Below are 23,322 nucleotides of genomic sequence, written 5' to 3'. Positions count from 1 at the left end.
TTTACTAAGTTTATCATATTAGAAAATATAAAACTTAAATTATAAAAAGTGTCATAACCTTTGCACAGGCCACATTTTATGTTTTATTTGTTTTCCTAACATTTTACATTTAGCAAATGAATGTTGTTTTATTTTAATTGTGCATTAAAATGTGCATTAAAGTGTGTTCTCTGTAGAGGATGTTTTTACTTCACTTAAAAATGAGCACAATGTAATTTGAAAAACTTTTGCTTATGACTGTATATCCTTAGATTTTTTTAGACGCTTTAATGCATTTTTTGCAGTCAAATAATTTTGTAAAAAAGAATAAAAAGCTTCTGAATTCATGGAAAAATGCATGCACCTTTTTAAATTAAGGCAGTTTTCAAGTAATAAAAGCTTGCCAGTGATGACCAAGATGGGAGGATTTCTGAAGATCACTGCTGACAAATATAGAATCTCAGATTTGTCCTAGTTCTTTGGCTGCAAAACCAAAACTAAGATGTACATCATGTCCTGCCCCCAGTGACCTGCCGGTCAGGGCTATTTTTACCTTCTTCATGGATGTAGATATCTATGGCAAGGGTAAAAAAGATCACAACAGATGCTGCCGCCATGGGGAGGCCATACAGGCATTTGTTGCAATGGCTCTCCTTCTGTTGCAGTGTCATGCAGGTCTAATAGCTCAAGGCAAAGTCTTGGGCACGAAGCAGTTTCTCCTTGGCAGCATCTGAGGGTGGCACGCTCGCCTGTGTGGGCCAAACATAGCCTGATCAGCAAGCCCACTCTGAGTCAGAGGGGAATACACAGAACACTGTGTCCAGATCACTGCTGAGATTACGAGGTGGGACCTTATGGGACGATGGCTGTATTTCTTATAGCTGCAGTTCAGAGCAAGGTCAGATTTACTCTTTAAGCTTTCAGGTATTGTACATAGTTGTTCTCTGAAGAGCGTAATGCTTGTACGACTTCCAGATGTAGACAGTCAATGGGATAATTATGTTGGCTCTGCCTGATTTGTGTGGTCACTGTTGCAGAATCTAACCTCACTCTATCCATCCTAATCACAACAGAACAGTCTGACATCCATCATCTTGCGTCATCTTTTGTTCTCCTACCTCGCCCCATGCAACTCTTATGAGGTTAATATACTGTAACTGTCTTCAGGAGGGGACACTATTCTTGTAAGAGGCTGCACAGAGCTGGGCAAAGAACAGAAGTCATGTTGGCATGCCATCTGGATCAGCGATTATGTTGTGGGTGTTTCATCTACATGGTCATATTCCAGTTTTGTACAGTATATTAAAAAGGGAATCTACAGCATCTGTAAATCTACAGTACATTAAAGGTGTTCTTTATTTACCTGAAATCATACAAATTAAACTTTTAAAACAAAATATAATCATAGAATTTTTAAGAGGAACTGGTCACAAAAGAAAACAGAGATGGAATGAGTTCATACAGACATAAAACAACAGATTATATGAAACAACAGAAAGAAATCAATGTGGGACAGACAATTTTACATAATATGATTCACAGACATTTTAAATCAATTTGAAATGCTAGAACTATGTAATACATGAAAAGTACAGGTTTGCAAATTTTAATGGAGAAAAATAAAGTATGTTATTAGTGTCATTGTTATAAAGCACTGGTAAAATACTGCTTTTGCACAGTGTATTGCACTATGTCAAGGAGTATTGCCTAACTCTCAAGTAGCAAGAAGTCCATTATTACACTCCTTTGTGTGCATCCCATCTTCACACATAAGCAGTACTGTGTCCATGAGACACAACAATTCCTAAACTACTCCAACTTGCCTCTTTGTACTTAAAAGGAATAGTTTGGTGAAAAAAAAGTACATATTGGTATATAAAATGTAGGTGATTTGGCAAGGCACTTGCTACCCTAGTTTTACCCTATAGCCACAAGGGTTATTTAGCTAACAAGTAATAAATAAATACAGCTGTTAGCACTACGCAAACTGCATGTTGAGATCATCACACGCTTGCCTCAAACCGCGTTGTGTTGACAACTTCAAATAGACTTGCTTGACATTGTATGATATACTGTTATCTCTAAAAATGAATTAAACGTCCTGCTGAAAGAATAATCTAAGATGGTTCAATCTTGTTTATGCTGGTCTTAGCTGGTCACCTAGAATGGTCACACTGCTTGACCACCATACCAGCATCAAAACACAGCATATACTGTTTTAGTGGTGATCAGCATAACAGTCTCCATTGCTGCTGACCAGCACGCCAGCATAAAAAAAAACATAGTTTAAAAATACCAGCTTCTCTTCACACTGTGTTAAGATTTCATCATGAAAAAGATCAATAGAAATGATGCAAAATGACTTGGAAAAAAATTGTATTCCATTAACTTCCATTCAAAGTTAAAAAAGGTTTTTTCCTTCTCTTGTAAAGACGTTTTTGGAGATATAAGATTTTGTCCCACAGCAACAAAATGCTGGTTTTGCTGCTGACCAGCTATGCTGATTTATGCTGTTTTTTTAGTTATGTAATATACTGTAGTCTGTACATAGGAGTATGTCAGACCACATAAGCACATCTATGCAGTTTGAGACAAATATGTGATGATTTAGGCCTGTAGTTTGCATGATGCTAATTCATAGGATATAATGCTGCATCTGACTTGGCTCTGAGGTGGGAAGTCAAAGCCCAGGATTGCATTATTTACAACCTCAACACATGCATGCTGCACAGTGGGAAAAAAACACGGATGAACCTTGAAAGTGAGTATTATTAGTAAGAAGCTAGCCAGCTAACGTTTATGATATGAGTGAGAACTTTAACATTTTACCTTCTCAAAGGGGAGCTTTATGATCAGTGTTGTAGCTTAACCAACTACTGTGTTTGAATGTTCACTGATCTAAAATAAATATTTAAAAGTAGAGAAGTTTATTTCTGTTGATGGTGTAAGCAGCCATGTTGGTTTGACGTCATATGCTTAGCTTGGAGAGTAGGAGTTCTAAATAGGAATTCCCAGTTCAGTGGGTGTTTTTGTTTTTTTTTCCCTTGCCAAAGGTGGGAAATTTTGAGATATGAGCTTCAGTAAAACAGAGAAAAGCTTCCATTACTTGTTAGCTATGTATGTACATTAGTCTTGTAGCTCCAGTCCAAAACTACAGAAGCAAACTTTGGACAATAGACATGTCTGATTAACTATATTTTCGGTCAGGATCAATTGTGTACATTTGCTTTTTCACCAAATTATACCTTTAAACTTTGCTACAAGAATGCATGCACATATAGGAGAAACATACAGTAACTCAGTGATTTAGTCAGCTTCTACCTATCAACACCTGAGCTAGACGTCTAGACGGAGCTGCGTCTCTTGGAGAGCAATCTAAAGGGGGAGATGCTTCTCAGCTCGGTGGACACAGTGCTGACGGCCGAGCAGCGCTGGGAGCTGCACACACAGCCTGTGGAGCCAGGCTCAAAGAAGTGCATGGGCGAGACTTCTCCCTGCTCCATCAGAGCATCGCTGAAGGACATGTCCTGCGGGAGCATCACCATCTTCTCCCGGCTCTTGTACCACAGGCAGGAGCAGATGGTCTGGAAGTGGAGCACCTCAGCATAGACGCTCTTTAGGCCCCGCCTCCTGGTGTCCTGTTCAGTGACCGGTGGGTTCTGGGTTTTGGCCCGGCGAGGAGGTGGAGCTTTCTGTTTGTCTCCGGACAGCAGGGCCCGCTGCTCGGCATCCCGCCTCTCATCCTCAGCATTCATGGTCATAAAGCGCAGCACTACCAGATTGAGGAAGGCTCCTATCACCGTCAGGCCCATTAAGATGTAGACAAAGCAGAAGGCCACATAATGGGGGTCATTGTGGAGGGCGTTGTGTTTCTGCAGGGCCACGTAGTCACCAAAGCCGATGGTGGTGAGGGTGATGAAGCAGTAGTAGAAGGCATGGAAGTAGCTCCAGCCTTCATAGCGGGAGAAGGCGGCTGCCCCCACGCAAAGGGTGCCTACGCAGGAGAAGAAGCCGATGGTCACCATGTTGGCCATGGAGACTTCCGGCCGCCGCAGGCCAGCGCATTTCTTGGCTTTGTGGAGCAGGAAGCGGACGAAGGTGTTGATGCGTTCGCCCAGGCTCTGGAACATCACCAGGGTGAGCGGGATGCCCAACAGAGCGTAGCCCATGCAGAACGCTTTCCCCGCATCCGTGCTGGGAGCAGCATGGCCATAACCTATGACATCAAAGTTTCAAAGTGTCACAAAGTCCACTGTACTGTTGTACCCATGGGACTTTTCCCAGGGAAAACATGGACAAGAACTAATCAATTACTGTATTGCAGACAATACAGATGGTAATACTATGACAAACAGTAAATAAGGCAATGGTTGGAGGTAATTCAGCTTTAATTAGAATTAAATGTTAGCGTAATAAACTGGTGAAAAAAATTTTTACACTGTTTTCACCATAGGCTACCCCTAATGATGATAAGCCAAAACGTATTTGGTGTCTAATGTTTGTTTTAGTTTTGCCCAGGAGCTATCCAGCTAATAGAGCTAAGAAGTATGATAGGCTCACCAATTGACATTTTGCAACTGCATGCCTAATTTACCCTATTTTATACTCTATACCCATTTTTCAAAATTTGATGATGAAGTGGTTAAGATGTAAACAAAGTCATTCAGGTGGTTTGGTGTGAAATGTTGCGTTCTGCATTCTAAATTCAGGATAACATGTGAAGTGAAATTACACCATAAATGTAATTTAATAAGTAAGTGTGTATGCAGCTGGCTATATTTGTTTGCTATGTGCCAGCTAGGCTAGTCTTGCTAAACTTGATTGGTTCAGCTAATCTCCCATGACTTCAATTAGATTACACTACTGCTGAATGGGTGTAAAAATGTATTAAGGGTGTGAAAATGATTTGAAACATATCTGACTAAATAAATTGTCACAGATTACCATTTATACAACAACCTTGAGTCTCCAAAATGGTAACCTTACAGCAGAACAAAAAAACATTCTTAACTTTAAACAGAAATTGAACAATATTTTTTTCTCATTTTTTTTTCATTGTTCCATTCTCCATGGTGTTTTCAAATTATGTTAAAAAACAGACATGTAAAGTCTGAGACAGGCTACTTTTCAGTTAAAATACTCTTCTTGCAGTCCAGGCCAGACCAGTTCTAATAAATTCTCAATACCGTCACTGTACTCGTTTCAAGTTTTATGTGCTGGATGCTGCCGTGACGCATTGGAGCGTTTGCTACCTAGCAAACTCCTAACAATCTCAGATCTACGCTGAGAGGAGCAGAGGTGGAGCTGAAGTGTTCATGAGATTTGTAGTGATGGAAAATGTGCTTTTGATAATCACAGCTGTCAAAATTTATTTGAAGTTAAGGTTCTTGTTACCACATGCAGTACATTTTTTAGGTTGAGTGCCGAAATATTTTTACAGTGTACACAGTGCAATCTGAAACCTGCATTAAACAGTGATTTATGCATCACGTTTATGTATGTATCATGTTTGCATGCAGTTAAATGGAACATGACTTCATATTGCCAGCTTTGGAATGAGAACTGAACAAGGTAAACAGACTGGTTAATGTCTTGAATGTTGTTTTTTATGGCCAGTGGCATTAAGCTTGTGTATAACCTACCACATTTATTTGTACATGCTCTGTTTAAACACCAAGTAAATATTAGGACTTTCATCCATTACACTTAGCTCTCTCAATATTATCTCAGTGAAGCTGTAAATGTTCCAAAGTGGGGCAGACTAATACCGCATTTGATCTGAGATATGTAGTCAGTTTGTGTGCTGTCTTCAGTGTTCCATGGTGAAAGTCAAAGACTAAAAGACCTCAGGGCAAACATCTGTAATGCAAACACTGCTTATCAGCAGAATAGAATCCAAATTTATGTCAAATCCCTTAACATCAATCATAAAAATGAACAGCAATAAGCGTAAAAAGGTACTAGATGCCAGATTTAATAAAGGCCGTGCCACACTCAGAGCTGTTAATGTATTTACATACTGAAGTATTTAAATTCTAGAAGTAAATGCACACTGTAAATACAAATGCTTAGGGCTGGAACACAAACAAAACACTTTTCTGTTTTAACCACAGCTTTTTCTTGAGCTGTTCCCCTTTTGAGAACAAACTGAGGAAATGCTTAACTGCATCATCAATTAAACATCAATGTCAGAAAATTGGTCAGAACATTATTTTCATAAATAATTACATCACCATTTGGCTTTAATTGCTGCTGTTGAAGTTATAGACATATCTTTCGTGGTATTATCCTGAAATCTAAATTTAGCTTAGTGCAGATTAATTTAAGCATGAAAAAGCTAAAAACATCATTATCACCAACCCATTATCATCACCAAACCATATTAATCTTATTGATATATTTATGGTTAGTTTCGGATGCCTGTGGCCGCCTGTGGCTTAATGGCGTTTTTAAAAACAGGCTATTTCTGGATGATTTCGTGGAAACCCACCAGCTTACCACAATTATCACTTCCATCATAATGCACTAATTGAACAGGTAAGCAGCATCAGTACACAGCATGAGAATCTGTTCTCCTTCTCATTTTGTCATTGACTTCTTGCATGTTACTAACCACAGAGCTTTATAGTTTTATATCAATAATCATGAAAAAAAAGATGACTGAATGATCTAGAGGCAGGCCCTTTTTCACCTTAGACCTACACTTTCAGAAACAAGGTACTAAACAGTGACTGGGTGGTATCTTAAAGGGCACATCAGCTTCAGTACCTTTAGTAGGAGAACATAATCATACCATATTCCATTGCAATTATGTTTTTTAAGCTGTATTGACTCCACACACCCCGTTTCATCTTCAGCCATTTTATTGTATTGTTATGTTTTAAAACATAAACCTATTGAAGGTACAAAAATAGACCATTGTTGTACGTTTGAGTACATTTACATTGTATGAATCTTGATGAACAAAAAATATACCTACATGGTACCTCCACAGTACCACACTTTAAATAAAAAACAGAAAGGAGGCTAGAGCGTTGGTCTCAGGTAGAAGAAGCTATCTGAAAGGTTGTAAGGGTGCCGTCATTGATTGGAAGCAATGGGCTCTCTAAACTGCCTTAAACCAAAGAGGAACCTTCATGCCTTTTAGCTTGCTCATAATAATTTAGTTAGAAGAGAGCTGGAATATAAATTTCTAAAAAGTCTAACCTTTTTGGCCTTTCCCACATCATGTATTTAAATGGGTTTTATTGCCACAATGTCATTGCCAGCTACAAAAGTATGAGACATTCATGTTTGTGATATTTATTATCAACATTAGATTATATTATCTACACTACATACTTAACATACTGCACATAAGGGTCTGGGAGTTGTTTTGTTTGAGCTAGATTCCTCAAATGCCATTTCAGTCTCATTTTGAGGTTTTAAGACAGAAACATAGATAAGCTTTTCTGTACGTCGTACTATATTTAGAACAAAATAAACAGACGGAAATATGCAGTCTGGACCAACTTTAACAGAGCTGCCAACAGTATAGCACCCAATACCATAACATTTACTTCTATGGAGATATTTTTGGACACTAATTAAGGTAAAGTGTCTGGATTGAACCATCACAGGTAAAGTGAGAGAGAGAGAGAGAGAGAGAGAGAGAGAGAGAGCCCTACCTATCGTTGTGATCACAGTGATGGCGAAGTAAAAAGACCCGGCGAACTTCCACTGTACTCCGGCTTTGTGCGGCTTTAGGAGCAAAACCACCGTTTCAATTTGGTCGAAATCGGATTTGCTCAGGTTGTATTTAATCCTCAACTGAAATTTCCGATAATCCAGCTTTTTCCTCTGGATTTTCTCCTGCTTGGACTCCAACGCGTCAAACACTCCCGCTCCAATTAGCAAATAGGACAGGGTGCAAATGATTAAGGCGAGCGTCCGCACGTTCTGCCTCTTCATTTTCCTCAAGCCGCCTAAAAACGCCCCTCCGCGTGGAAAGCCTGCGCGTGTAGCGGACAACTTGGGAGCTTCATGTCTCTGCAGAGTCTAACTGACCCCTCGGGAGTCTCGGACGGAGGGTCCCCGCGCAGACGCGGTCACGAGGGCCCGCGCGCTAGGAGCTGTTCTTTCAGCACCACCCCCGAACGGTGAAGAGCGCAGCCCTTATTTGGTCATTTGTTCCTTCGAGTTCAACGCGCCGGTCATTAGGGAGCGCGAGGGAAAGAGGCTGTCCATGCCTATGAAATCATGAGAAGCCTTGGGTACAGTTTGTGCCAGTAGCGTGGGTGGGCTGTCCCAACTGGACATGTAAGGGCCTTATTTCTAAAAATTAAGATCTCTTCTTGAAGTTGAACTGTGCTGAACACCAGGAATACTGAGCCAAACCTGTGTAGTATTCACGTACATTCATCTTAAATATATATATATATATATATATATATATATATATATATATATATATATATATATATATATGAATGTGTTGTATATTATTCTTTGTTGAAAAGGATTCTATATACACCAAAAAAGGGTTCTGCTATTGCTATGACGTCAAGCTTGTGACAATAGCAGAACCCTTTTTGGTGCTATACAACAGAACCATATACAATACATTCTCCATCAGTGAAGAACCATCTCACAATGCAAATAACCAATTAATCATGTATATGTAATCATGTAAATGGTTCTTTCAGTGTTCATGGTTCTACATAAAACCATCGTTGTTATTAAAGATCCCCTTGAAGAACCATCTATATATAACTTTCTATCTATATATATATATATATATATATATATATATATACACACACACACACATACATATATATATATATATATATATATATATATATATATATAGTCTCTTTGCCTATGTAGGTCTACTACAGACTTAATTGCTCTTGTTCCTAATAGCCTAATGGCTTCTGAAACGTTTTTATTATTATTTTTTTCCCAGAAACTCAGCGCGTTGCACAGATGCACTGAACGCGGCACTGTTGACTGAGCATATATTTCAACTGATATGGTTTCCAGGCGTTCTAAGTTGTTGTCTAGCAACATAATTAGTGATCTGGTCCTTTAGTGCTTCAGTCAATAGCAGCGTCCCTTTGTACGCGCGCGCACGCGCTTCTTTTGAATTACAATTCGCCTTTTATGACGCGCTGAACATGAGCGCGAACGTCAGAGTGGATCTTCATCTTACAGCTGGAGGACAAAACGAGAAAAAAAAGAGAAGAGAAAACTGCCTCCTAATTTGAGAATAAAACGACATATACAGGTATAAGGCGCTTTTACCAGACAGCACCAGGATTGTGGTTCTTTATTTTCTAAAACAGCAAAAAGATCCTCTGTGAACACCTCTTTGGTTCATGTGGCACAAAAAAGTGTGGGAAGGGTTGTATGAATGGCACGAGCTGTTTCCGTGATATTTTATAACATTAGAAGCAATTCAAATCATTCAAAGACAAAATTTACAAAGATATGCTAAAACAATTTACACACATGCAGCACTTCATTAAGACATGGATCGAAAAAGCTCGGATGATCAAATAATCAAGAAACACCTGTCCTTCATTTTTTTTCCATTCCGAGTGAAAATAAATGAATTAGTCTATTCAGCGTCCTAAACTTTCACCAGCATTATTTAATCTCTGTCAGGGTGATGCATTTCCTAAATCAAACTCAGGGTGGCAGCAATTAGCACTAAAAAGAACAACAACAAAAAGAGGAATTTATTGGCAACTTACTATATGAAATTATTTTGTTTTAAAAGGCTGTGGCACAATTACCAAAATGTGATTTCGACTGAATGCTGATGTTCAGCGAAGTCAGGTCCAATTCTACACCAAGTAATAATGATAATAATAATATTAATAATAATAAGAGATGCTGAACACTTTTACTTTTCAAGTAAAAACTTATATTTATGGTCAACATACACTTGTATGTATACTGTAAAAAGTCTGATAGATTGTAATGTTTCTGCCCTTCCTCTAAACGCTACCACTGTGCCCACGAGCAAGGCTCTTATCCTGAAACTGCTCCAGTTTACCCTTCTCCTTTCATGGCAATCTTTTAAAAACATACAAGCCTGTCCAATGGCCCTACCATGATTAAATAACATTAAGAAAGGCTAAATAAGAGGTACTTGGACACCTATTGTAAAGTGAAACCATTCGTGATAATGTTACAGATACACCCTAGAACAGCAGTGGAAGAAGCTAGAAGGGTGTTTGCCATGGCTGAGGTTATTCAGAGATGTTATCAGTCTCTACAAGGCTTCAAACTCGTCTATCCTCTGCTTGGTGTTGCCCATGCGGATCTGACGCAGGGTCTTATACTTGTCCCTCCCGGCGCGCATGTTCTCCATGTGCAGGATATCGTTCTGGGTCTTCTTGGTGTCATCCCGCGCGTCGGCCAGCTCTGAGCTCAGGGCCTGTGGCACAAATTCAACCAAGGTTATTTATAAAAAATATGTAACTATAAATAAATATATTATAGCCCAAGGGATTGTGAGGGCAATCCACCCCCATAAAGCTTATGCACATGCTCCTGTTGATCATGGCAAAAGTGTTCCATTTCAAATTCAAGACAAATCACAACTCAAGGTAAGAGTAATACATCAGATGTACTCCATTTATGTCAGATAAAATGGGAAATTATATCAAATTCACTGTACAAAAATTACTGTACAAAAGTCTTAGGTTAGCAAAAAAAATTCTCAAACACAATAAAACTATGTATCAGGGCTGGGTATTGTTACAGAAAAAAAAACATTAATACAGTTAAAAGTAACTTCAGATCTCATTTTCAAAAAAGTATTGGTATCTTTTGAGATGGTCTAAAGAATGTAGTGTGGTCCCTGATTTCTCTGTGCACTCCAGCAATTATATGGATTTGTTAAATTCCATCAGCAGAAACATCTGATTTTATGTAACGAAGGTCTGACTAGCTGAAGCAGGTATTAGATGGTAACTGTAAATACTGGGCTTTCTCAAGGAGAACTTTTAAATTTGTTAAGCTACATACTGACAGACATACACTACCACTCAGAGTTTGGAATCATTGTTTTCCATAACATAAACCCAATTATTGAAAAATTATTCTAATATGATGCTACTACTTTACCAGTTTATAGAAACCTATAAAAATGAAGAAATTTTAGATGTGTCCATAATAATAAACAGAGCTGTAGATAGTTTCATAATAACTGAGAGAGCTGTATAACACAGAGAATGAACTTCTAATAAAATTAATATAGGCATTAACTTATTTAGGTATTGGCAGTGTAATTAGAGTAAGCCCTTTATCATTTAATAACATTTTGGTGTTCACTTGAAATATTGAATAAAACACCTTAAAATATCTTCTGGTGGCCAGCTTGCAGTATTTTAATCTACCCTGTATAAAAAGTGTAAAATCATGTATTTATTGTAATATTAGCATTTTTCTGAGAAAATAAACCCTTACTGCCAAGATTAAGTGCTTTATGGCAGAATTGATGTAATCAGTGATGGTATGTGACCAATGGCATGCAGTCATGTAAATACTGCAAAGGGTACAGGGCATGTTTTCATTAAAGTCTGGTTTTGTTGTACATGAAAGGTTACACCTAAACTTTAACTACAAACGTTCAGTCCTGCGTTTTCAGAAAAAAATCATCATAGAGTTTATTCCACTGTTGCGGCTGATGGCAAAAGTTGGGAGAATTTAACTTTAATGGAACATTCCGCTGACTAATGCAGTTTGCTGTCGGTGGCAGAATTTTCTGTTGCTTCTCTAATGAATTATAGAATATCCAGGTTTGCCATGGATATTCCATATCCATGCTGCAAAAATATGCTGTATTTACTTTCACAATGTAAATGCAGCATAAAGCATTTTGCACCGTAATGTATGTGAGTGTCTGTATATCTCACCATGAGCTGTCTCTGAACGCGCTCGTTTTTCTCGGCCTCGGTAAGACGTTCCTCCTCATTGCGGTTGTCCTTGATGGTCTCTACCAGGAGCTCAGCACTGTAGGTCCTCATGTTCTCCTCGTGGTCCTCATGCTCTACTTCCTCAACCTGGACATCCTCCATCACGAGCATGGATGGAGCCGGTGGTGGAGGAATAGTCATCACCAGCTGCAGCTCCTCACGGGTCTTCAACAGGTCTTCTTGCACCTCCTTAGCCTAAAACACACAGAAGAATAAGAGCTATGCTGATACAAACAAACTACAGAAACAATCAAGACAAGAGTAAAAACGTGCTGTACCGAGTATAAAATTGTCTCTGACATTTAACAAAGGCAGAGGGATGCTTGTATCCCTTTTTCCCCTTTCACTCATAGCGCTTGGCCGTTTTTTCATTTTTTGCAATTCATTTTTATACAACCATTTTAAAACCTCTCTTCATTCCTTAGAGCTAAACATGGTGTTTTTGTTACTGTGTCTTTAAAACCTTTGCATTATTTGTCGTTTTTATATGTAAATAACTTCTATCAGAAAGCTGCCAATTTACAGGAGTCTTGGCTGCCACTTTGTTACTGTACCTTTAAAACTTATGAATATTATGTGTCATTTATATATGTAAATAAAATCTGTTCTGATTGGCTGCCCCTTTACAATTGCTCTGTACTGTGCCTTGCTTAAAAAGCAGTCAGGACTGTATGGACTGCAGAATAAACGGTATGTTCTGAAACTTTAACAATCATTACTGTGTAACGGCCTCTTTAATTATATCAGACACAGAGTTAATTTAATACGGTCCAGTAGAGGAATGAAAATGTCTCAGTTTAAACTGATGGTGATTTAACATACTGATAACAAAAGTGTTATACACACCCTGCTCTGCCATTCATTAGCCTCATCCTCCTTGGCTTTCTTGGCCTCTTCCAACAGGGCGATCTTTGCAGTGTACTCAGCCAGTTCTGCAGCCTTCAGGGACAGAAAGAACAAAAATAGCCCTCAATTCCCATCACTTTATATATCAGCAAGTCAGACTCAATTTCTTATCCTCAGACAGCCCAACCTAAACAGCAGCTGCAAACAAAATAAAAGCTCCTACATATAGAAAATCCTTTCATTGGTGTAGAACATTTATGTGAGGTTTTTTTTTTACTTTAAAAAGTTTCTTCAGACTGACATCTCATTTACAAAAAAATATTTTTCACAGAACAATTCATTGAAAGCAGGGATGCAAATGATTAACAAGCCAGTAATAAAAAAACAACTGTTTGAAGAAATCTAAAAAAACGTGGTGTTCAGGCCACTTTTGAGAGGACAAGAGCACAACTGCAATGTTCCATAGCAAAAGCTTATGCAGACAATTATTTTGACCATGTTCCCTGAGAGCAAGTGTGGTGTGCAGCGATGTGAGTTAATCACATATAGGTGTGTAAAATTACAGAGATGGACGCAGAGGATAGTGATGGCTTTTGAGGGTTACTGAGGTAGACTGAGCCAAAGATAGGCATGGCATTTATGTTCCTTTTAACTCAGGCTAGTAATAAGTGGTAATTCTGTGGTAAATAATCTTTAAAATATGGAACTTTCAGTAGCTCATCATGATATATGGCCCCACCTATTAGAACTACGCTCTAGGGACTATATAAGTAACATGTTTTAATATCTCAATTGTGCATTAATACAGAAATTCAGTTGATGTGTGATTCATAAGTCTATTAAAGTCTATTAAATATTTTCCCATGGCTTTAAACGTAGCTCAGCCAATCAGATTTCATAATGTGAACAATCCATTTCATAACTGACTTTTTAATGTGTCACATCCTTGATTTTAGGCTTGCCGATTAATGGGTAATCGCCGACTGGCGACAGTCAGTTATCGGTCAAAAGAATTTGCATCCCTATTTGAAAGGTTCTTTAGGCAACACAAAGTGGTTCTTCTATGGAACCACTCCAAAAAAAGCTTTTTAACACCTTTATTTTTAGGAGTGTAGTTTCTCTTCTGAGGTTTAGCGTGAAGATCTGAGTAAAAAGGAAACTCCCTTTATTAGTGTGTATCAGCTTGACTGCTCTTAGTTTGGGGAACCCCACGCACTCACCAGCTGCTCCTGGCTCTTGGCCTGGTCCTCAGCCTGCCTGGCCAGCTCCTCCTTAGCCAGCAGAGCCGCCTGTCTCTCAGCCTCCAAACGAGCGGCCTCATCCTCTACTTTCCTCCTCTCCTCCTCCAGCCTTTTGGCTCTTTCCAGCTGCTCCTGCAGGTCTGTGTAATACATACATGACACCAACAGGGGGCAGCAGTTACTTTACAGCAGTTCAACAGGCAATGAACCAATTAAATGTCCACAGAGAGAGGGAGGTTTCAGCAGAGGTAGAAAAAGTACAGAGAAACTGTACTATAACTTTATTATACAGATGTTTATTTACTATTTATGTTGATGTTGTCAAAATATACTTGAGTGTAAGTCAAAAGCTATATATATATATATATATATATATATATATATATATATATATATATATATATATATACACACACACATAGATATGTTGATAGATATATAAAAATACATGTGTATATATAGCCTTTGTCTGCTGTGACATTTTGCCATGTTCACTGATTCCCATCAGCTGACATATCTCACACATACCCCTTTTTCAGAGGTTAAAATATTTTTTCAATTTATGTGGCACTATATAAAGTTCTCAGCACTGATATCATAAAAACAAGATTAAAACGAATGACGGATGTTAATGGCTTAATTAATTCAACTTATTTACTTAGGTGTTTTTGTGTTCTTTGTCAGTTTTGGCATCCAAATTATATCAAAATATATTCTCATTATTTTCTGACAAGCATGGAAGTCACACTAAGGCCTTTACACTAGCAAAATCTAACATTCCAATGTTGCTACCCATCTGGCATCAAGAGCCCTTCCTGTCCTTTTTAACTGAATGCGTGGTGCAGCAGCGTCCAGTTAACTATTGTTTTGAAGAGACTGCTGGTAGAGACAATACCTGATTCACTTCTGTGCAACACCTTACTGCCAGGAGTTCTGTACTACTCAGTTCCGTTGGGGGAATACTATTCTGCTGTATTGCTTGAATGTCTTTTGTGCTAATTTTTTTATATTTTAAGGCTTTCTTTGAGCTTTAGGATTCATCCGAGACATGAGGATCTGTGGGCATTTCAAGACCAATTTGACATATATTTGACTGAAGAAGGGCAGTTAGCTCAAAATGTCACTAAAATTGGTTTATGTAATAAATAGTATGCAGGTCTTATTTTGTCCTCCTTAACAACAGTTAAAAAATCTGCGATTAGTAACTTAGACCAAAGAGAACTTTACCTCTCTGAGCTTTTCTGGCCTGCTCCTCGAACTGAGAGAGTCTCATCATCATCTCTCGCTTCTCTCTCTCCATCTCTTCCTTTTCTCTCTCAATAGTTTCTCTCTTCTTCTTCTCGTTTTCCAGCATGGCTCTGAAAAATGCATAAATCTACCATTAGCATATCAAAAGGTGTCAAAAGAAGATCATTTATATGCAGTGACAAGCACTAAAAGACATGGACAGTTTAATTAACACCTGCATAACACAAAGAGCACACGCAAGCCAGGCTGTAGCTGGAAGCACTAGCACATAAACAAACATGTTTCAGCACAACAACAATATTGTTCCATACACAAAAGCTGTTAAACCAAAACAGAACATCTCACTGTCTCAGTCAAAGTGTGCCAGGGCTATGATCTTGTTTTAATACTGTAAAGTGGGGCATGTCTAAATGTGTAAATGTTGTCAGTATTGATTGAATTGCAGTTATAATGTTCATCTTTGTTTTAGGAACTAAAAAGAGTTATAAATTGTTTTTTACCACCTTCTTTTAATTCGTAGTATTACTTTTGTAATATATATACTAATATATACTCCTTATAAAAACTGAGCTCATTAAAGGGCCAGCTAAACTACTGCTATCTGAAGGGGCGTAAATGTAAATACCTTGGTTCTTGTAACAGCAGAAAAAAAAATCAGGCAATGTTATTTTGCAGTTTAGTTTCAATATATGAAATATAAATATTTGTGAGTGAAATTCTTATTTAAAAGAGTGAGGAAAATTCAGTTTTCCATAATATGGGCTAACAAAAAATGTTTGGACTTATTTTCATTTAGAACATCAACGAAACGTGACATTTGACTTGGGGAGTTCACAACAATGTACAACAGTACATACAATGAATGCATAAAAGAAAAAAATACAATGAGACAAACTGTCAGACCTCTCCATCTGCCTCTGGTGCTTCTCCTCTCTGGCCTGAGCTTTCATCTGCTGCACCTCAATGCTGTCAGGCTTCCTGCGCTGCATGTAGAGCTCATGGTTGCCCATACACAGCTGCAGGATGCGCTTGTTAATGCGCAGGCGAGGAGCATAGAACACAAAGTCCTGAGAGAGTGAGAGAAGGAGGAAGCACAAGCCCAGAGAGATTTACATGTGTTCCAAAGATGAGTGAATGAGTATGGTCTGTTTCACTTAACAGCAATGCAGTCTAGACAAAAGCCACTGCTGAGTTAAACTTGGGCTGGCAAATTAAAATTGCTCTGAGATAACGTGGGCAAGACTGTATCGTCGTGGAATGTCTGTAATAATTGCAGTCAGCCATTGTATCCTGAGGCTAAACACTGTGATAGTGGCAGACCACTGGAAGAGAGAAATGTCGGGCCTGCTTTAAGATCATAAGACACCAAACATCACAATCTACAAGTATACTGTCGCAAGTAATTTTGGACCATTTCCATTCATTATGCAGCAAAAAAAATCTAAAATTGTTACAAAGTTTAGATACAATAGTACTGATATGAACAATAAGGTTTGTATTGGTGACCAGTAAAGTTGTATCTTTACACATGCTAAAAAAAATCACTTATGATAAAAATGTGAGTCATAGTCCTATTTATAGTCTAACAAAACTGACAACTCAAATGTGTTGCGATTAAGACATTGATACACAGAAAAACCACTAACTGAATCACATCTTGTCATACCCCATGCAAAAAAATAAACAACACTTACGGGAGCCTTTTTATCAATGGGTTTGATGACAAACTTCTTGTCATTGAATGATATGTTCCTGATTTCGCTCCAAGGGAACCCAATCTTTGGTGTCAGTCTACGGAACAATAGAAAATGACATGAAATCATTCTCAAGCTTGAGTTCAATTTAACAGTTCAGTCCCTCTTGCTGAATACATTATGTAAATCACAGGCGTAATGGGCACATCAGGCCTTAGGTGCAATGACCTCTCAATAACGAGTGCTCCACAGACCTACAGAGCTTGGCTGGCTGGAGTTGACAGAGCTACTCTAGGGGTCACTGACTAAACAGGCATTGACTGCTGGCACACTGACCCTAATACCTGCCCTACACTAAACATCCCAAAGCCAGCTGCTGTTGATGACCAGGGGGTCAATGATTTTGCTTGGTAAGCAAAGGCACATGAGAATCAAATGCTTACTTATCATCTTTCTCATAGATGTTCAGTCCAAGAGCATCCACACCCAGCCACAGCTCTGTTCCTTTCTTATTCTTGATGTCAAAGTAGTTGACTCCATACATCTCCAGGTCTTGTGCAATTTTTAAGTATTCCAGCATAGCATCTTCCCTGGGAAAACAAAAGTGAACATGTAACATTACTGTTAGATCAAAATTTGCATTTCCTTTTAATTTACATTTGGTCATTTTTATGCCATTTGAAAATGCAGGCTTTGCATTGTGTGACTATTTCATGACAAATAGACCAAAGAAATGGTCCAACGTTACTTGGAAAAATCCTGATACATTAATATACACTAAAATGTAAAATTCTCTTGAAAAATTACCATTTTAGAGATAAGCTTTTTTTTCAGACAGTGAAAACATGTTGCATTTTTTTTTCTTTGAGAGTGTGTTTTGAAGTGTGTGCATGTGAGACTCACTTTAGCATGCCCCTGTGTTCCTCATGCCAAACCTGGATCCTCTCCTCCCACTGCTCTTTGGAGAGTTTGTGTTGGTCAAGCACTCTGTGGAGACAGAGAGTCAAAGTCAAAGACAAAGTCAGTTTTATTGTCATTCCTTCTCACTACTGATGTGTTTTGTGAGGAACAAAATACAGACCCTCTGGGACATGGTGCTACATTTAACACAGGACAGCAGCAGACAACAGCACAAAGAGACAATAACTTCAATAAATACAGACAATAAGCTATTCAGAACACTACAAAATAAATTATATTATACAATATACAATAAAGTATTCAACCAATAAACACGGACAGTAGAGACTAGACAGTGTACAGTAGGGGTTGGGGAAAGAAACAGACCAGCTGTTGGGCCACAGCAGCACTGACTGTTGTGCCTGTATTATTATTAGTGCAATCATAATTAGTAATAGTTCTTAGTAGCATAGCCACAAGCACCACCAGAACTGCAGACAATGGCTCTTATTATTATTAATTATTACCGCATTAATGACATATGACCTACTCTGCTTCTGATTCATGAAACTTTTGTATGATATGGAAATAAGCTGACAATAATCAGCTTCAGTGCGTGAAATCAAGTGCCAGCATACTAGTTCCTCATTTACATATCATTTACATGAAGCACGCCCTCATTCATGCAGATGTTTTGGTAGGGAGCCAATAAAACAACAGCATTCAGCAGCTTGTGAGCCAAAGGCAGTACTTCTAGACGGTGTTTAAGGTTGACCATTGAGTGGACTACTCCCCCTACTGACCAAACTTTATAGTGTTAAAATTACAACTACTGTTAAAAAGTAAAATAAACAAATTTTGTTTGTGTGTATACAGATGTGATTCTGTGATATGATTATTTTCCTAAAACAACATATTTAAAAACTGTATTATTACACTGAATAAGATGCTTCTTTATTGGTTGTGTTTGATTTTTTTTTGGGGGGGGGGGCGGTGTTAGTAGTATAAAACAAAAGCAAAGTGTAATATGTCTTTAAATGGAACACAGCTGGTTACAGCATTTGTTTATCAATGTGTGTGCAAAATAAGTACATTCACTTTTGTACTGGATTGCCAGGTACATTATTAGTACTATTGTTATTTTCTATCTTTATTGTAATTATTGGGACTGTGGATGATATTGATAATAGTTTTGATTAATCACAATTTTAGGATCAAATTTGGCCATGCACAACTTTGATGAAAATGGGCCAATTGAAGTGTCTGTGCAAAGTAAGTATAATGTTTTAACATGTAAAGTGGCTAAGTGCAGCAGGTATAATGCAACAGAATAAAGTGAGGAACAAGGCTGAGAAAGCACTAACAAGACCAACGAGCCATCACAATAAAGCAGCGCACTAATACCACAATCATCAAAACATCTAAAACTTTGTCATGTCTACTTTGTTACGGGCTTTTTGGTGAAAAATAATACATTGGAAAAGATGACAGATAATAATAAATTTTCAGACGCCCTCAGAAACAGTTATAAAATTTACCCCTTAAACCGCAATTGCTCACTGTCATAACTACATATCTCACATATCATCACTGTCACATGAAAAGCTTGTAACTTTTTCCACTGCTTTTTTTAACACCATTTGAAAATGCCAGCTACCCTTAACATTGTGTGATCATTTCATAATGAATGGACCAATCGTCTAAAATGACTTTGAATAAACTCACATTACATTAAAGGGCTCATTTCATGGAAACCCAAACATCCATTGCTTTTCCGAAATAAAGGAGTTTCAAGTAATATGTGAACAAATTAAAGTTTCAAAACACACCATTCACTACCCAGTCCACACAGCTCATATAAGGAAACCATGACGCTAAAAACAAGCTTGTTTTGAATTCATTGTTTCTATGATGTCATGAGAACCAACTTATTTACATACATCCACCAATTCATGTAAACTGCTTACAGCAGTTTAGCCCTGCTCATTTATATTGAACAGAGCTAATTTATCTTACATCAGTCAAAAAGGCACAGTAAAAACAGCCTGTTTAGTTCTACAGGATAAAAAGTCATGTAACATGAATTATTATCATTTATAGTACATAAAATCACCAAACATTGTAAGTTGTCCTCAAGAGAAAAAATAAGATACAAAAAGGCTTTTAAAGTAAAAAACGTTTTAATGAGATTTTTTACATAATTTATAGTAGTAACTGAATAATGAGCTTAGTGACCAAATAATAAGCCAGTAGATTAATAGGTTAAGACAGCAAACTGAAAATGAAACCTGCTAAAACAGCTCTGAAATACTTCACCTCTGGGGTAGCAGCCGTTCAGATGTGAGGTAGCCAGCTTTGTGGGTCTCCTTGGAGAAGTCTCCAAACTTGGCCTGCACCGAGTAGGAGGCCAGCAGCACAGCTGTTTCTGGGGGGCAGTAGATATTGTCGCTCAAGATGCCATCTTTCACCTGCAGGAAGAAGAGCTTGCGGGTGATGTCCTGGATCAGCTCTTCAGCCACATCCTCAGGGAAGTACTTAGCCCGGAACATAAACTGCAGGGGGTTCTCTCGCTTCACATCCTGAGATAAAACCTAGGTCAAAACACAAAAGAGATGGTTGGTCAGGACCATTAATGTGACAGATGGTGATTAACTAGGTTTTTTAATATGTATCTATAACTGGACACAGTACATAGCAGGTACAACAGATTAGGATAGATTAGGATTAATGTCTGGTCCTGTGCTCGTACTTGCATGGCTGGTTTCCTAGGTACACATTAAGTATTGCTTTAGACGACAATGGTTTTTCCATGGAGTATAACCTCTGACATTGTAATTTAGACAAATACTGTGTCCGGGAAACTAGCCTGGTCACTAATCAACCCACATAATCACATGACCAGAGATCTGAATGGATGGGTGTAGGATAATGCTGCCTCAAGCCTTTAGAGACCATTTTCTTCAATCTAGTGCCTTATGCAATACCTTCAGAACAATTTCCAGCTACATATAACATGCACTGAAGGTCTAGTAATGTGATATACATTTTCCCTGGGGGACAAACACTGCAAATATGTACCTTTTTCTCCAATTTCAGCCAGGTGAGATATCCTTTGTTGTCCATATACTGCAGCCCAAAGTACCACACCTCACGCAGGCCCACTGTCTTGACCACCTGAGGCACAAACACTTTACATTGACTCAGGTAATTTCATACCAGTGACACAATAACAGACATGTAGACAATTATTCCAGAGATTAGTCTTCCATATTAGTCACTTCAGCTCTAGTTATTCTGGAATCAAGTGTAAAGGGTGGGGCAACCTTAAAGTGGAAGGACCAGTGATCATAAAGAATAAAGTTGGGAGTGGTTTAGCCATTGAGAAACAGCCAGAAGGGTGTTCTCCTCTGCGCTGCTCTGTATTGATTCCAAACTAATCGATACAGCAGAAGAACTGTTCAAGAGATCATCAGTGCTATCACCAGCGGAACTACCCCCACCCTTCCAAACTTCGACACCTTATCAGTCACACCTCTGGTGGAATGGCCAAGGCTGGAATCTCCTACCCAAGAGCTGTATATCTTGTGACAAATCATGCCATAAACTAGCTGTTTTGACATTGTTGCCAGGAGTTGCTGGGCTGGACAACATTTGTGAAATGATTTACCCTCAAAGGCTGTGCCTACGCACATGTAAAGCGCCAACTGGCTTAACAATTTTTAAGTACATGCTGTTCCTCCTGTAGCTTCCACTTTTATTCACATTCTCTTTTGTTTTATTGTTTATTGAAGAAACAGCACTCAAAGGTGCACCTTCACTCAGAAGGCTGTTCAGCTTGCAATTAAATAGTGACAACCTGAAAATGAAGGAATTTACAGCTTGAGCGTTATGAGATCAGATCAGATAGTTGGCCATTCCACACATGCCTTTCCACTAAAGTCACTAAGCTTGCAGATATCTGCCACCATCTTACACCTGACATAGGCTGTAGGACCAGCTAAGGCTCACCTGCTCGAAAAGCTGTTTGCCTGTAGTGACTGACTGGATGGCAAATTCCAGCTCGGCGTCCATTGTAGTGACGCGGACATTGACCTGAGGAGAGCAAACACATTAGAAACAAGAGGAGCCCGAATGAGTGAAGCAAAGACGGCGCTCTCTGTGTAAACCTATTAAATGGAAATCCAATGACTTGCACATACAAATACTGTAGGAAGTGAAGCATTTCTGCAATTTACATGACTTATACAAGTGATATAAGACAGTATGGAGGCAGTTATTGTAGATAGTTACACAAATAGTTACACAAATATTCAAAAACAATGCTTTACAGGACAGGCCTGTGTGTTTCTAGGAAGATATACTGTCATTTCCTCGATGTGGACAATATTAAAATAATCAGATATGTAACTAAACAGGGTTCAATTTGTGTCATGCAATTTGACCACAGCACAAACCCATTTAAGGTTCTATTGTATTGTGATTAAAGGTGCCACTTTTTCTTTTGCAGTACTGATAGTGAGTATTGTCTGATACAAATACTGATCCAATATACTAAGCTTTAAAATGAGCTATATTTATTTGAAGCACTTAAGATGTGAATCTAAAAGCAAGCTACAATCATGGTTGCTCACAGAGATGCTATTTCAGGCTAGATTTGTTACAAGATTGTGTCAAAATCATTCTTTTCCCCCTCCAATATCCAATCCAGTAATTTCTGCTGATACCGGCCAACACCGAAACCCATACTGATATTCCATCCATAATGGGGATAATTATGCCAAAATATGCTTTTCTGAGAACATACTGGAATTGGACTTTGAATAAAAGTGTATTGTGAAATTACCTTTAAAATATCATGATATTGCATTTTTGCCATCTCATCCACCTCTATGCAATGTAAATCCAATACTTAGCCTGGGAACTTTATGAAGAAGTTTGGTAATGTAAAAGCACAAACTACCATCATAGCAGCCTGAAACCAAACTGTAACGGGAACAAATCTCGCTCACAGGTTGCAAACCAGTAGCTGTAAAGCACAGAAGCTGTTCACTGCCCAGCAGGACCAAATTCTTAATTTAGGAGCTTAAAATCTACACCCATCTGGTAGAACACATAGGGGACTTGTAGAGGTGGCTGAAAAAAGCTGACACTCTAACTTGTGTTGCACAAGGGTTCAAAGGGGTTTATCTTTACAGCAGTAGAGGAGGTTCATAAAGAGGTTGTGTAACTTTGACAATGGTTTTGAAGCTCTGTCAAGGTTCACTGGGCCATTATAAAAGTCTCGAACAGCATATTCCTCCATATAGCATGATACCAAGAGACACATGCGTGTAGTAGTATAGTTGTAATCTTGTAGTATCATGCTGTAAATATGTCTCCTCATGTTGATTCAGTATGGAATGTTGCTGTTTAAGAAGTATATAACCAAAATCTGTGGACAAAAAA

General features: G+C 38.4%; 2 protein-coding genes across 3 annotated transcripts in view; both read right to left on the bottom strand.

Moving 5' to 3' along the window:
• Positions 1-1,306: 1,306 nt before the first annotated feature.
• kcnk3b (potassium channel, subfamily K, member 3b) lies at positions 1,307-8,365 on the bottom strand. The gene is made up of 2 exons (XM_036593968.1): positions 7,647-8,365; positions 1,307-4,195 (listed from the first exon to the last, which is right to left on the bottom strand). The coding sequence occupies exons 1-2, from the start codon at positions 7,927-7,929 to the stop codon at positions 3,324-3,326; spliced, it is 1,155 nt and encodes a 384-aa protein (XP_036449861.1). The 5' UTR covers positions 7,930-8,365; the 3' UTR covers positions 1,307-3,323.
• A 1,228-nt stretch (positions 8,366-9,593) lies between these two features.
• ezra (ezrin a) overlaps positions 9,594-23,322 on the bottom strand; it is a 16,329-nt gene continuing 2,600 nt past the window's right edge. Inside the window, exons 2-13 of one of the 2 annotated variants that reach the window (XM_036593018.1) lie at positions 21,886-21,969; positions 20,956-21,051; positions 20,194-20,468; positions 17,881-17,964; positions 17,421-17,567; positions 16,978-17,074; positions 16,187-16,350; positions 15,263-15,393; positions 14,015-14,175; positions 12,795-12,887; positions 11,889-12,143; positions 9,594-10,405 (exon numbers count right to left, since the gene is read on the bottom strand). In XM_036593018.1, the coding sequence (XP_036448911.1) occupies positions 10,241-10,405; positions 11,889-12,143; positions 12,795-12,887; positions 14,015-14,175; positions 15,263-15,393; positions 16,187-16,350; positions 16,978-17,074; positions 17,421-17,567; positions 17,881-17,964; positions 20,194-20,468; positions 20,956-21,051; positions 21,886-21,969 (1,752 nt within the window). In that variant the 3' untranslated portion in view covers positions 9,594-10,240. Of the gene's footprint in view, positions 10,406-11,888; positions 12,144-12,794; positions 12,888-14,014; positions 14,176-15,262; positions 15,394-16,186; positions 16,351-16,977; positions 17,075-17,420; positions 17,568-17,880; positions 17,965-20,193; positions 20,471-20,955; positions 21,052-21,885; positions 21,970-23,322 lie in introns of those variants that run through there. The other variant, XM_036593019.1, reaches the window with a different exon arrangement.

This window comes from Colossoma macropomum, unplaced genomic scaffold (genome assembly GCF_904425465.1).
Source record: "Colossoma macropomum unplaced genomic scaffold, Colossoma_macropomum, whole genome shotgun sequence".
Lineage (NCBI taxonomy): Eukaryota > Metazoa > Chordata > Actinopteri > Characiformes > Serrasalmidae > Colossoma > Colossoma macropomum.
This window is presented reverse-complemented; position numbering and strand designations above follow the sequence as displayed.

Bases quoted from the DNA above. Each gene is read 5' to 3' on its own strand.
- kcnk3b (XM_036593968.1), bottom strand. From the start codon at position 7,929: ATGAAGAGGCAGAACGTGCGGACGCTCGCCTTAATCATTTGCACCCTG. The intron at 4,196-7,646 runs GTAGGGCTCTCT...TTGATGTCATAG, and splicing joins CACTGTGATCACAACGATAG to GTTATGGCCATGCTGCTCCC.